Raw genomic sequence first — 12,902 nt, 5'->3', positions numbered from 1 at the left:
TCTCTCTACTACCTTCATTGACATCTTTCTAATCACAGGGATAGGTTAATAAACTCTATAGGTTACCTATGTTCATACTTCGAATTTTCAGATGATGCAGATCATGGCAACACATCTCATAACAGGGGTTGTTACAAGAAGTAAGTCACCAGAAATAGTGCTCTTGTGCACTAGCCTCTTTACTGATTTTCTCTTGCCTTCTGAACACTATTCTATGTGCTGGTCTATTTTATGTGCTTTACATACTGGGTCTAATGTATCTGATGATACGTCTACCACCTAATATCCAACTGCCTGAGATCTCTAAAAATCAACAAATACTGTCATCTTAATACAGCTTGTATACAATTGGAGATCAAAGGCCCATAGCAAAGTGTTTTACCTGTCTACCTACAACTATTGCAAAAACAAGCAAATAAACAAAACCCCTTCTAATTAGCAAACCACAAACATGGAACAAAATTTCCCACAGAGATTAAGTCATCAAATCCCTCAGGAATTTATTTGGAAGCAATATAAAATAGTTTAATTAGATTTGGCTTTTAGTAGTAAGTATGGGCTCAGAGTTTTAATTTTAAGTATTTTTATTCAAGCAGATAAGAGGTATGTACTTCTCAGGATTATGTTCATTAAGTATAGAAAAGCATGAACCAAGACATGCTAGTTAGTTAGATGCAATGGAATAATGCACAACAGAAAACATAAAAAGTAGAGAATAATAATAATCTTACTTCAAAACTCTTTACCTCTTCTTCACTGTCATCATCATCTTCATCATGACAGCTCTGAAACCATGCGAGAAGAACACCACATTCACAACTGGCCTCTCAAAGACAAGCATATTTGTTTTAGAGAGAAAAATCCCTCCTCTTCTTAAAGCAAAATAAACACATAAAATAAAAATTATCTTGTACAGCTATGAAAATCTATCTTTTTTATTTAGAGATAATGGCAAGAAACTGGTGATAGGAAGAATCTCTTGGGCTTGATTTGTAATTGGGCTCAGCTGACAACCTATTTTCCCCAAAAGGATGTCATCAGGAGCATAATAGGGTTTGATCCCTATCTCCAAGACCTTGGTGAACCCTACAAACACCCTTCCCTTAGACCCTTTGCCTGGCAGTGGCGTTCAGATGCCCTGGGGCAAATATGCTTCCCAAGGCTCCTGGCACATTTCAGGCAACGGGGAAGGGGAAGTGAGAAAGATAGAATCATAGAATAGTAGGGTTGGAAGGGGCCTACAAGGCCATCGAGTCCAACCCCCTGCTCAATGCAGGAACCCAAGTCAGAGCATCCCTGACAAGTGGTTGTCCAGCTTCATCTTGAATGCCTCCCATGTGGGAGAGCCCACCACCTCCCTAGGTCATTGGTTCCACTGTTGTATTGCTCTAATAGTCAGGAAGTTTTTCCTGATGTTCAGCCAGAATCTGGCTTCCTGTCACTTGAGCCCATTATTCTGTGTCCTGCACTCTGGGATGATCAAGAAGAGATCCTGGCCTTCCTCTCTGTGACAACCTTTCAAGTACTTGAAGAGTGCTATCATATCTCCCCTCAGTCATCTCTTCTCAAGGCTAAACATGCCCAGTTCTTTCAATCTGTCTTCATAGGGCTTTGTTTCCAGTCCCCTGATCATCTTTGTTGCCCCCCTCTGAACCCTCTCCAGCTTGTCTGCATCCTTCTTAAAGTGTGGTGCCCAGAACAGGACACAGTACTCTAGATGAGTCATAACCAGTGCTGAGTAGAGGGGAACTAGTACTTCCCAGGATTTGGAAGCTATGCTTCTATTAACAGAAATACCTCCCTCCCTCCCTGGCATTTGTGGATGGGAGGAGTCAGATTAAAATCTGAGCCAGAGAAGAACGCAGAGAGTCATAATGCTCACTTGATTTTTAAAGCAAACATTACGAGTCAGCAAGGTTTGTATTTCAAGACAAAGAATTAGAAAACTTGAGAACCTATCTACAAGAGATGGGAGGAAATTATGTGTTTCTGTGAAAAAATTACCTTTGCCATAATATCAGCATACGCCATATAAAGGTAATCTTCCTCCAGTTTACTGTAGTATAGAAAAGGAAGAACAAGTGGTTACTATTGTCATAAAAGAGCTACTCTGTGTCCAGTTTAAAATTACAGATTAATGGAGGACAAAGGCTGGTGAAGACAACAACCCTGTATTTACTGCTAGGTCAGCTGGGCCTGGGTTCCTGCTATCACCATAGCAACCTTGTAAGACCATATCTTTGCTGAATGGAACGCTGAAGGAGGAATGCCAAAGACAAAGACATCAGAATTTCTCCTGCTACTAAAACATCTGAGATTGACTCCTCCCACACACATAAACATAAATAAGAACTATAAATATATATGTGTATACTTAAAAATTCAGTATTTTTCTTTGTTTTTTCTTCACATTCTTTTATCTGTTCTTTCACTATTCAGTTGGCAATATGGATTTCAACAAGATGGTTTTCAACAAACCAAATATAAACAAACAAGGCCATTGTAGCAATGATAATGAAGAAATATGCTGCTATTCATTGTTTTGTGGTTGTACTTTTTCAAACCACAGAAAAAAAACCAGCCAGGACTTTTCGATATTCAATTTGTTATCTGCCTTCACAAATACAAAAAGTAGATCCAGCCCAGCTATTTGCTCAACTTTAGCTAAATCATTTTAATAGAAAGAAGTATAGTTTATCACCACTAACTGAGTATTCTTAGTGGTATGGATGAATTCAAAATCAGTTAAACATACTTGTACTTTACAAGTCCTTTTAAAACTCCATGAGAAGAATAACGGAAGGTCCATTCCAACATTATGAATAAGCCCTGATCTTTACATTTAGCTCTTCATAACTATGTCCAAGAGCAGGGTGCACTAAAAATGCAGATCTGGAGAGAAAACTATAAACGATCATAAATATCCTCTCTCCTATCAGTCTCACCATTTTTCAGTTAATGCTGTTCGACTGAACAGTAAAATAAGCTGATGCAAAGGATCAAATCTCTTAATGCATTGATCTTCCTCTGGTGGTTCTTCTCCCGGTTTCTATAGGGGGTGGGGAATGAGAACAGAATCAGGATGTAAAATATTTGAGATATGATAAACATATTTACTTGAAATTCTTATTGACTCCCATCAAACGTCCTGGGCAGTATCCAACGCTGACAATTCACCAGCACCAATCATATTGCACTAGCAGGAATGACTGCTAGCTTCATAGTGCAACCCCAGAATGACCGCTAGTGCTTCAGAACCAGAAACTAGTTCAAACTAGTGCTTCCAAAATGGGACATCAGCAGAGCTTTGCTGATGTGACCCATTCCAGAAGCACTAGTTTGAGATAGTTTCCAGTTGCACTATCAAGCACTAGCTTCCTGTTGCACAAGCAGTCATTGCCTCTAGCGCAGTGACAGCATTGGATAGTGCCCACTTCTAAGTAAGTCAGCTTAGATTTAGGATGCTAGAAGAATTTGATCTTTACCAATTTAGATGGGAAATGACCTGATCCTCACTTCTTGGACTAATATGTGAATCAGAACTCGGTTATTCACAGGCTTTTGCACTTTCCAGATGTTATGACATAGTTCTAAGCTTAAAAAACACATCAGTGTATATTACAAATGTGTATTTTGAGAGAAAATAGATTTTAAAATAGCTATTTAAGTACTTATTTAAATGCAAAGTTTCATGCAGATTTTTTTAAAAATTCCAAATTAATGCAGAAACATGATGGGATGGATGTATATGGGTGAACACATGCAAAAGTGGCATGAACCAGAAACAGACAGATTTCTGGTCTATGTTGGTCCATCCCCAGCATAGATAAACAATTTTGCAGCCCAAGGTGATGTCATCATCACATAACTGATTAGGATGGGATGAATCAAGAACTTTTCTAGCACATCATAAAACATCATGTTATACCATAAGTGCAGCAATGTTACTATTGAACTAAAATAGCTATGCATGTATACATATTTGAAGTAAGTGTTTCAGTTTATTAAAAGTCTTTGTCCACTGGTACCAGCTCTACAATTGTGTGTATCCTTGGGCAAGATACCGTCCATGAGCAACCTAAACTCAAAAGAGGAAGGGCATGCAAACCGATAATCTCTCACACTGCTTTTGAATTTACTGTGTACTCTGGGTAAAGTCAAAATGAAGGCACTGTTGGGTTGGTGAGCCCTTTTTTTTAGTTTTGCAACAGTAGCAAATTTCCTGACTTTGCCACCACCTGGAACTGGCCCTGGTATGCCATTGTAAATGCACACAAAATAAACAAAAGGTTCCAAACGCTATGAACTCCAAACATACTGCTAGGTCTTCTATCAGTGTATCTTCAAAGTAGTGGTCTTCTGTTTCTACCCAGGATTTTTCATATCCTTGAAGAAAAAGATTGACAGCTCGATGCCTAAAAAAGAAAATGGAAGTACTTTTTAAATGAAATTTACTTATTCCATGTTATTCAAAATGTTAGCACCACCAGTCCATAGAGAAACATACATTCCCTCTCAAAATATGCACATAAATTTTACTTTTCCCGTTTTATATTCAAACTGTATTATACACAAACTATTATGAATAAAAACACTCCCACATTTAGCATCAGGATCTGAAGAACAACATTTCTACAGGACGAATAAAGTATTATGTTTTTAAGCAATAAACACTAGCAGATAAAAAGTCACTGAAATATCTGTTTACTCATTACTTTTGGTAGAGAAAATTTTTAACTTGGTCCAATCTTGGGCTCTCACGCAACCCTCTCAGTCACTACAGAGAGTGCAGTTCATTCTTTGCCGACAGAAACTGATGAATGAACCATGCCATAGTTGTCTGAACACAGAACTCTGGCCTGGTCCTAGAGGAATGGTTTGGCTGTCTGTACTGGCACTGGAGTGGGGGAAAACATCAGCACAGCCTTCTGTGAATTGAACTGCATAGAAATATCAGATTGTTGCCAAGGTAACACTAGGAGGAAAAGTACAAAAACTTGTGTAGTTGTTTTGCCAGTAGCTGCGTATTCCACCAGTGGTTGCGCAAGCACTGGTGAAACAACTGCAAGCAATGCCTAATGTAATGAAGTTGCAATTGGTTTTGAAAGTGCTTGTGCAATGGCTTCTGCAATTTGAATCAAACTAGCACTTGTGCAAGGATAAAAATGGAGTTTCTGCAAGTGTAGAAGCTTTGCATGAGTGAAATGACACCATCGGATGCAACCAATTATATATATATATATATATCTGTATAGATTCTAAAATCCATGAAAATAACACTTTTTATGGAGAAAAAATCAAGTTAAAATTGTGTTCATTTAGATCATGGCTATAGAATTTTAATAATTTGTGAAGCCTTATAAAATGTCCAGTTAATACATGGTTTATGGAATTGGCTACATATTTTACAGAAATGGCTAATTTCTCATCAGCTTGACCTGTAGCTATTAATTTTTATCTATTTAGTATATTTATAGCCTTCCTTTCAGCAAAGATTGACTCTAAAAGCAACTTACAATTAAAATGAACAAAAATGTATATTATTAACAATAAACAGTGATGCAGTTAGGTAATTTTAGGCTCTGGACTTAATGGTCTAATGGGGACCTTCCTATTTAGATGGCAGCATCTGTTATTGCAACTGATTGTTTCAAATGTATATTGTCAAAACGAAACAGAGAGAAATGCAATGTTACACGATTGGGCTTTCCTCGCCCCTTCTCCTCCCCACTATGGCCCCCAACATCTGTACTGGAAGGTCCACCAACCCTCCGGAGTGGATTTTAAGGATGCATGGGGGGGGGACTTTAGGTGGGAGTGGGAAGCCCCCGCTCCCCATTCTACTGACAGAAAATAATCTGTTGGTGAGAGGGGTTCATTGGAAACCACCCACAGTATTTTTCAGTGAAAAAATCATTCGTTCCTTGTACTTTTTTTCTTTTTCTACTCAGTTCTCCCCTCCTAATTAGCAAAGTCCCTAGATGGCCAGTCATATGCTCTACACAAATCTGTTAACAAATTGCCTGCAGAATCATTACATTTGTGTAATACATACAGAAAGAAAGCAACAGGATAATAATATTGTAGTACATATTTTTGCAACTGCAATTTTAGCAGGTCTTTTCCAAAGTTGTAGCTTTTGAAAGTGAATGTGCATTCTGTGTGCTACACCTTTCTTTCTTTCTTTCTTTCTTTCTTTTTTTTTTTTTTAAGATCACACATACCGTGGAAGATTATATAGTGGTGCCATTCTGAAGCAAGCTACCACTGCTCTTTTTCTTTGTTTTGATAGAAGTTTATGCCATACTGCTTTTTTTGATCTCTGAGGATGTTCAACCTGTAGTACAAATGGAAATGAGCAACACACATCACTTTTAGGGCTTCTTCATACGGAGCTTTTATCCTGATATTGAGATTGGTTACTCATGGAAGTTTGCAAGTCCTTTAGGTGACGTCGTTAACCTCCAGGACACTTCCCACACTAAATGACCTTTATGCTTTATTCCATTTTTTTAAAGATTGGAGATAATGAGCTATGAAATTACAGTGCTTGCGTTCCGCTTGAGTTCCCTCCGTGTAAAGAAGAAAGCACACAATAAGAGGAACTAGACCACAGCACCATCTAGTGGCTGTATAATGAAACCTATGGAAGACTCAGATAAGGGGGGAAAGGAGGGGGAAAGAGGGGGAAGGAAGTGTGTGTAAAAGGAGTCCATCATGATCCTGCTTTTAAAATGGATACAGAAAGCCCCATTTTAAATGCGGGATTTTAGGCTAGTGTAGACCGATACTTAGTTATTAAAAAAAGACTAAAGCAATTAAAACCTCATAAAAGATATAAACCAAAAGTAGTATGCTACAGTGTAGTACTACCTTCTTTTTAGTGTGCCTGTGATACCCTAAGCCTAAAATGCATTGTCCCAGAAGCTATCTGCAGTTATGACATCCTACTCTACCAGGGGCAGGTGTTGAATATGTGTATATATGCATGCAATATTCAGTTAGGGAGCAATCCTATGGCCACTAGACAGTGGCTAGATGGCCATAGGATATCTTGTTTTCCAGGAACTGACCTCCCCCCACTTCTGCGCTGCCTCGGAGGCAGCGCGGAACAGCCCTGTCCTCTGTGCTCACAAGAGGAGCACAGAGCGGCCGGAAAGGGACGTGGCTGGGGGCGTTCCGGGGTGGGGAGGGCAGAACTGCCTGTATGACACATCCTGTGTCATACATAGGGATGGCAGAGAATTCCACCACGGATCTCGGGGAGGCCGAATGCCAGTGCATTCGGTCCCCCGAAATCAGTGGCGGAACGGCCTGCCACCCCCCCACCATCCCCCAGGACGAGACTTACCTGAGGTGGATCTTCCGGGTGGCGGCGGCTCCGGCGGTGGTGCGGCGGCGGCAGCGGCCGGTCTTCCAACTGGCTGCCGCCACCGCCATTTCCAGTTAAAAAAAAAAAAAGATGTGATAGGCTACGTAAAGATTTACGTAGCCTATCATGGCTAGGTTTTAAAAAAAAGTGATAGGCTACGTAAATGTTTACGTAGCCTATCACGTCTGACTTAAAAAACAACAACAATGCGCGTACGCAAATGGCGGCAGCCGTGGCCGCCGCCATTTGCGTACGCGCGTTGTTGTTGTTGTTTTTAAGTCAGACGTGATAGGCTACGTAAACATTTACGTAGCCTATCAGGGCTGACTGCAGGGACGCAAACGGCGGCGGCTATGGCTGCCGCCATTTGCGTCCCTGCTAGCCAGCGGCCAGATGTCCGGCTGCTGGCAGAGCCGGCCGGCGGTTCCGCAGAATCCCTGCGGAGCGGAGCCAGCCAGCCAGGATTCCGGGGGGAGGGATGGAACGCCTCCCACCCACCATCAACATAATCCGCGGAAAGGTAAGTGACTTTCGTACATCCCTAGTCACACAGCAGCCTCCTTCCGCGCTCTGTGCTCCCATGGCTTCACAGCCACAATCAGCTGTATAGCCAAAAATGAAGGGTGGGAGGAGCGTGGAGGGAACAATCCCCTCCATGCTTCTCCTGCCCTGCTTTGATAGGCGGTTGCCTCCGAGTTCGGAGGCGGCCACCCATCTTGATAGGATTGCACCTTTAGCAAGCCAAATGTTATATTAGCTGCAAATGACAAACTTTTAAAGGGCTGTGTAGTTCTGGGCCCCCAGAAAGTCTTTGAAACTGTGTTTCTTGAACAACAGCCCTCCCCTCACCACAACAAACTGTTTTTAAAATGCAGGTTTCAGAAGTTGTTTCTGCCATAGCATGGAAGTGTGCCATAAGGGAAAACAAGGCTAACATGAAAGTTTGCCTATCTAGATTATGGCCTATGAATTCTACCAATGAAGAGCCTAGTAAGGCAAAAGCATTTACTTTTTACTTCCCCCACCATGCATCCTAGTTCACTTTTCTGTACTTGAAAGCGTAGTCAAAAATAATCTCAATAGCATCCAGTGCACATCTGAAATATTTTAACAACATTTGAGGACTGTATTAAGATACTACCCTCTGAAATAAACCAGGGTTCATCAGATTGGTTGTATTGCCTGAGTATAACTGTCCACCTTCCACAATTTCATAATATCTTTCTTTCCACATGTAAGGTTTTGATCAATGGGATGATGAACAGTATTGCTCATCCTTGCTTCTGTGGAGTAAAAACTAGTGCCATCCACCAGAGATTCATTTTTCCTGACCATTCAACCTACTTGTTGACCCAGTCTTACCTTACCTCCACTGTTTCTGTTATCCCCTCCATTTGTTCTTTGTTTTCCTTAGACTGTAAATGTTCAGTGCAAATAGAATGTCATTTCTATATTTTGTGAAGTGTTTATCATGCCATGAGTATTAAATAATCTTTAAATAGCAATAGTACAAACCCTGCTCCGTTGCTGCTGTAAGACTTCCACATACTAGCTACTGCGTGATAAAGCATGAATCTCTTCATGTGGCTCATGAAGGGATTCATGGGATGAAATTACATATTCCCCATGGCAAATGGAGGTGAAAGATAAATTTCTGCAAGGATGAACAGGAATTGTTGACTTTGAAGCTTGCTTGGTTGAACCACAAATTATGCATATCCCATTATTCCCATAGGATCTGTGAAGTTAGCAATATGTTGGGAGATAGTATTATTCTTTATCGTAAAACAAACTCTAGCACTTCAAAACACATGCTAATGAGGACACTTTTAAAATGAAAGAAAAACAGAGTACTGGATTCAGATTAAAGTGAAATGTATTAGTACACTGAGTAATGGAAAAACATATGAAGGGTTGTGAATACAGTAACTTAATTAGACAAAGAAATAAAAAAATATCATTGATATAAAGGAGATAAATGTGTACTACAGAAGAACTCTTAGTGAAAAACAGATTAAGTGCTGGAAACTCTCAAACACAGAGTAAACAAAACAAGCATGTTATGAAAAAAGGTATCTGAAAAATATGTTAACCGAAATATATGTTAGGGACCAAAACATAGAAACGGATAAAGAAAACTATTCACAGGCCAACCCAATATGGCCCTAACATAATTAGCAACACGAAAGGTACTCTATACTTCCCATTCTGAAACATTTCCGGCCCCGATTAGGGAATTTCTGGAAGTAATAAAAGAAAAGAAAGTGATACATGAAGCAAAAAATGAAAGACCAAAATGATGCAATTTATTTTACAGATATAGGTAAAGAAAAAGCTTTGGAGTTAAGATATCTGGAAAAGACTATGCCTTGATGACCCTTAACTTAGGGCCAAACTACACATGAAGTTAAATGCATACCTTAGAGTAGTGTGAATATTTTTAAAACTGTAAGTAGTGGGGCCCAATCATGTTCATGTGCATGTGGAGATTAACCCTTTCTTCCTGCAACACAGTCCCAATGACCTCCCAACCCTTGAAGCAGCTATTTGGCATGGAAGGGAAGGTCCTTTTCTGGATAGAATCCCTCCCAGCTCCAGTTGCAGAGCTGGTCTGGATGGGGGGTCCTCTCTTGGCCACCCATGGCCTTTCTCACTGGAGAAATTCCGAGAGTCCAGTCACCAGTAAGATCCAGGAAGAGTGGAAGGAACTGTTCCTGTGAGAATCACTTGGGCAGGGGGGACCAGAAAGCCATTTTGTGTCTCAAGTGTGCCACTGTGCTCCCTTAAAACAGCATCTGAGTATGCTGCCAGATTAGTTACTGCACTAATTGTAGGTGCCAGGTGTATATGTCTGAAACTAGTAGCCAAGATCCAGTACTTGCCTTCTGTTCTGTACCACCAGCAGTCTGGCTCTTAACATGTCTGACAAAGCTTTGACAAAGCTCTGTGATTCAAGGGTTCCATGTAGGCTACAGCACCATCCTGCCTCAGTATTGTCAAGCCAATTCTTATCCACCAAGACCCATAAAGCCCAATCAGAACTCGCTCCTCCTCACTCTGAGCAACATGTCTTGAGCATGAGGTCTCTCCTCAGACTTCTGCTCCTTTTTCCTGACTAATGCCTTAGATCATGAATCCTGCCTGACTTTGACTATGCTCCTGTCTCTGGCCCTTCCAACTAGGGATGGCTGAGAAATTCACTCTGCCAAGTTTGTTTTTACAGATTCACCCAATTCACACCTCCCAAGCTCTTCTGCGAGCCAAGACAGAGTTGCATTCTGAAATCTGTATTTTTGCAAGCTTTCCAATGCAGCTTGTCTCAGGAAAAATGCAAACAAAAATGTACATATTAGGGGAAAGTGCACACGAAGTGCACATTGGTGGGCACTGTTTTTATTCTCCTATTGTTGTGCTTTTAATTGTGTTTTTAATGTATTTGCTTTATTATTGTTTTAATCACGTTTTTATTTATCTACGTCTGTAAGCCGCCTGTGCCATTTTCTCGGTAACATTGAAGGGCACAAATCAAATAAATATATAATAAATAGAGCTATATGAGTCTTTATACTAAGGCGTCTCTGTATAAGCCATCTATCTTCATATCTTTCCCCATTACCCACATCCACTTTTCTGTTTATCGCTCCCCCACAGTCTTGTTTCCATTCAGTGTTCATTATTGTCTGGGGTGAGAGAGGGGGAGTGCTGTTTGGAGAGTTAGGGTGGGACTGGGAAGAGCTTTAAAGTGGTGTTGTTTGTAGTTGCTTATTTTGCGTTATACTATTACAAGCTTCAATTAAATGATGATGAAGAAGATGATGATGATATAGGGGTCAGTTTCACTGCCATTTGGCAGCCCCAGTCTGAGGGGGCATGGCAGCCCATTTCCTTGGTGGGAAAGAGTTTGTCCCTGCTTCCCATTCAAAGGGGAGGTGCAATTCCAAAGGGCTGAGAATGTCTTCTGGCAATCAGGGGGGAACCTGACACACAGAAAAGGAATTGTATTGTAATTCCTCTGTTACAGCTTAGGGCACAATCTTTGCTGCAACTATCTCCCTTGCCTCTTCCCTCCACCTTGCCATATGTAAAAAACTGTGTTATGTCTGAATGTACTGCTGTCATGCCCTCTCCCCCTCAGCAGCAGGGAGCAGTCTCCCACACACACTGGTGAGGCACTCATGTTCACATGCAGGTAGGGATGCTGAAGAAATTCAAGATGGACTAAAATGAGCTCGGATTTCTAAGAATCTGACCTGCGGAATCTGCTGCAGAGCAACCCCCTCAGGCTGTGCGGAGTCCGTGGGCTTTCAGATAATTTTTTTTTTTTACTTTCCCAAGATTTATGCATACAAATTTGTAGAAAAATACACACGTTTCTGCTGAGGAAATGTTAAATGGAATGGGGGACGATATGCTAAATGTTACGTACTAAGGCAAATTATGTAAATACTTACGTAAATGCTTACGTAAATACTTATGTAATTATTTGCGTATTTTTCCTCACAATGAAAAGAATATTCACATCTGTTTGTGAGCGGACGACGAAACAAAATGCGCCTGACAATCCATGAAACACAGACAGAGCAGATTTTACACAGTCCGTACATCCTTACATGCAGGTAAGCCCCACCCCACCCTCACAGATGGAGCACCTGGCAGTGAGTAAGGGAAGGCGAGCTCTGGCTACAATGTATAACTGTGCAACTGTCACCCCATCATGCCTCCTTTTGCCACATGTAAAAACTGTGTCCTGTATAAATTGCAATGCTCTTAACATACTTCCCTTCCAACAGTGGGGAGCAGTTTCCCCTACATACAGCCAAGCTCTCTGTCAGCCAAGACTACTATCCACCCTGCTCCATCCATTAGCACTGCTAAGCAAACACCCATGTGTACTTTTGCCTTGCAGGATGACAGCCTGAATGAACGTAGCATGTACCATGCTGTTTTTTACATTAAAACATTAAAAATATATCTAACCTGTTCCAGATGAAAAAGCACATTAGCTATATCAAGAACTCGTTCCACTGTCTTCTCTGGATCTGAAGTAACTTCAGTTCTGTTTGGTAGATCTTTGTAAAGTGCCACCTGCCACCTAATGGCAGGATCTTCAAGCTGCAGGAACAAAAAGATTTTACAACCAATATCAGTGAAGCATCCAAAATAAGAAGAAACTTCTAGAAGCATAACCAACCATGCTTCTACCCAGAACTAAGCAATGTAAGATCAGGCCCAATGTGGCTTGCCCAGGCTCTCCCTTGTAAAGTCCTCTGCCATTGTTTCCTCTGGAATGACTAACTTTGGGTAAATCATCAAGCTGCTGAATACAGGCTGCAGGAATTACACTGCCTACTCATTTTAAGACAACATAAAATGAGCTTCTCTTTCTAGTATTTTCTTTTGAAAGGTCCAGTTGCTGTTATAGTATCATAGCATAGTTAATGCAAGGGTACATTTAAATCAAATTCTGAGGTGAGTAATTTGCTATGCTTTTGCAATATTCTTAAAGTGGACTAAACTGTTAATGTGTAAA

The 12,902-nt window shown here is 40.7% G+C and overlaps 1 protein-coding gene across 1 annotated transcript in view; it reads right to left on the bottom strand.

The window, feature by feature from the left end:
- RYR2 (ryanodine receptor 2) overlaps positions 1-12,902 on the bottom strand; it is a 545,602-nt gene that overhangs the window by 100,644 nt on the left and 432,056 nt on the right. The window contains exons 74-80 of the mRNA XM_084828209.1: positions 12,350-12,484; positions 9,578-9,612; positions 6,225-6,338; positions 4,319-4,415; positions 2,946-3,049; positions 2,005-2,056; positions 732-785 (exon numbers count right to left, since the gene is read on the bottom strand). Of these exons, the coding sequence (XP_084684335.1) occupies positions 732-785; positions 2,005-2,056; positions 2,946-3,049; positions 4,319-4,415; positions 6,225-6,338; positions 9,578-9,612; positions 12,350-12,484 (591 nt within the window). The remainder of the gene's footprint in view (positions 1-731; positions 786-2,004; positions 2,057-2,945; positions 3,050-4,318; positions 4,416-6,224; positions 6,339-9,577; positions 9,613-12,349; positions 12,485-12,902) is intronic.

Source organism: Heloderma suspectum, chromosome 1 (assembly GCF_057233095.1).
Source record: "Heloderma suspectum isolate Gila_16-S chromosome 1, 16-S_ref, whole genome shotgun sequence".
Classification (NCBI taxonomy): Eukaryota; Metazoa; Chordata; class Lepidosauria; order Squamata; family Helodermatidae; genus Heloderma; species Heloderma suspectum.
The sequence above is the reverse complement of the archived record's forward strand: the minus strand, read 5'-3'. Positions and strand labels throughout refer to the sequence as shown.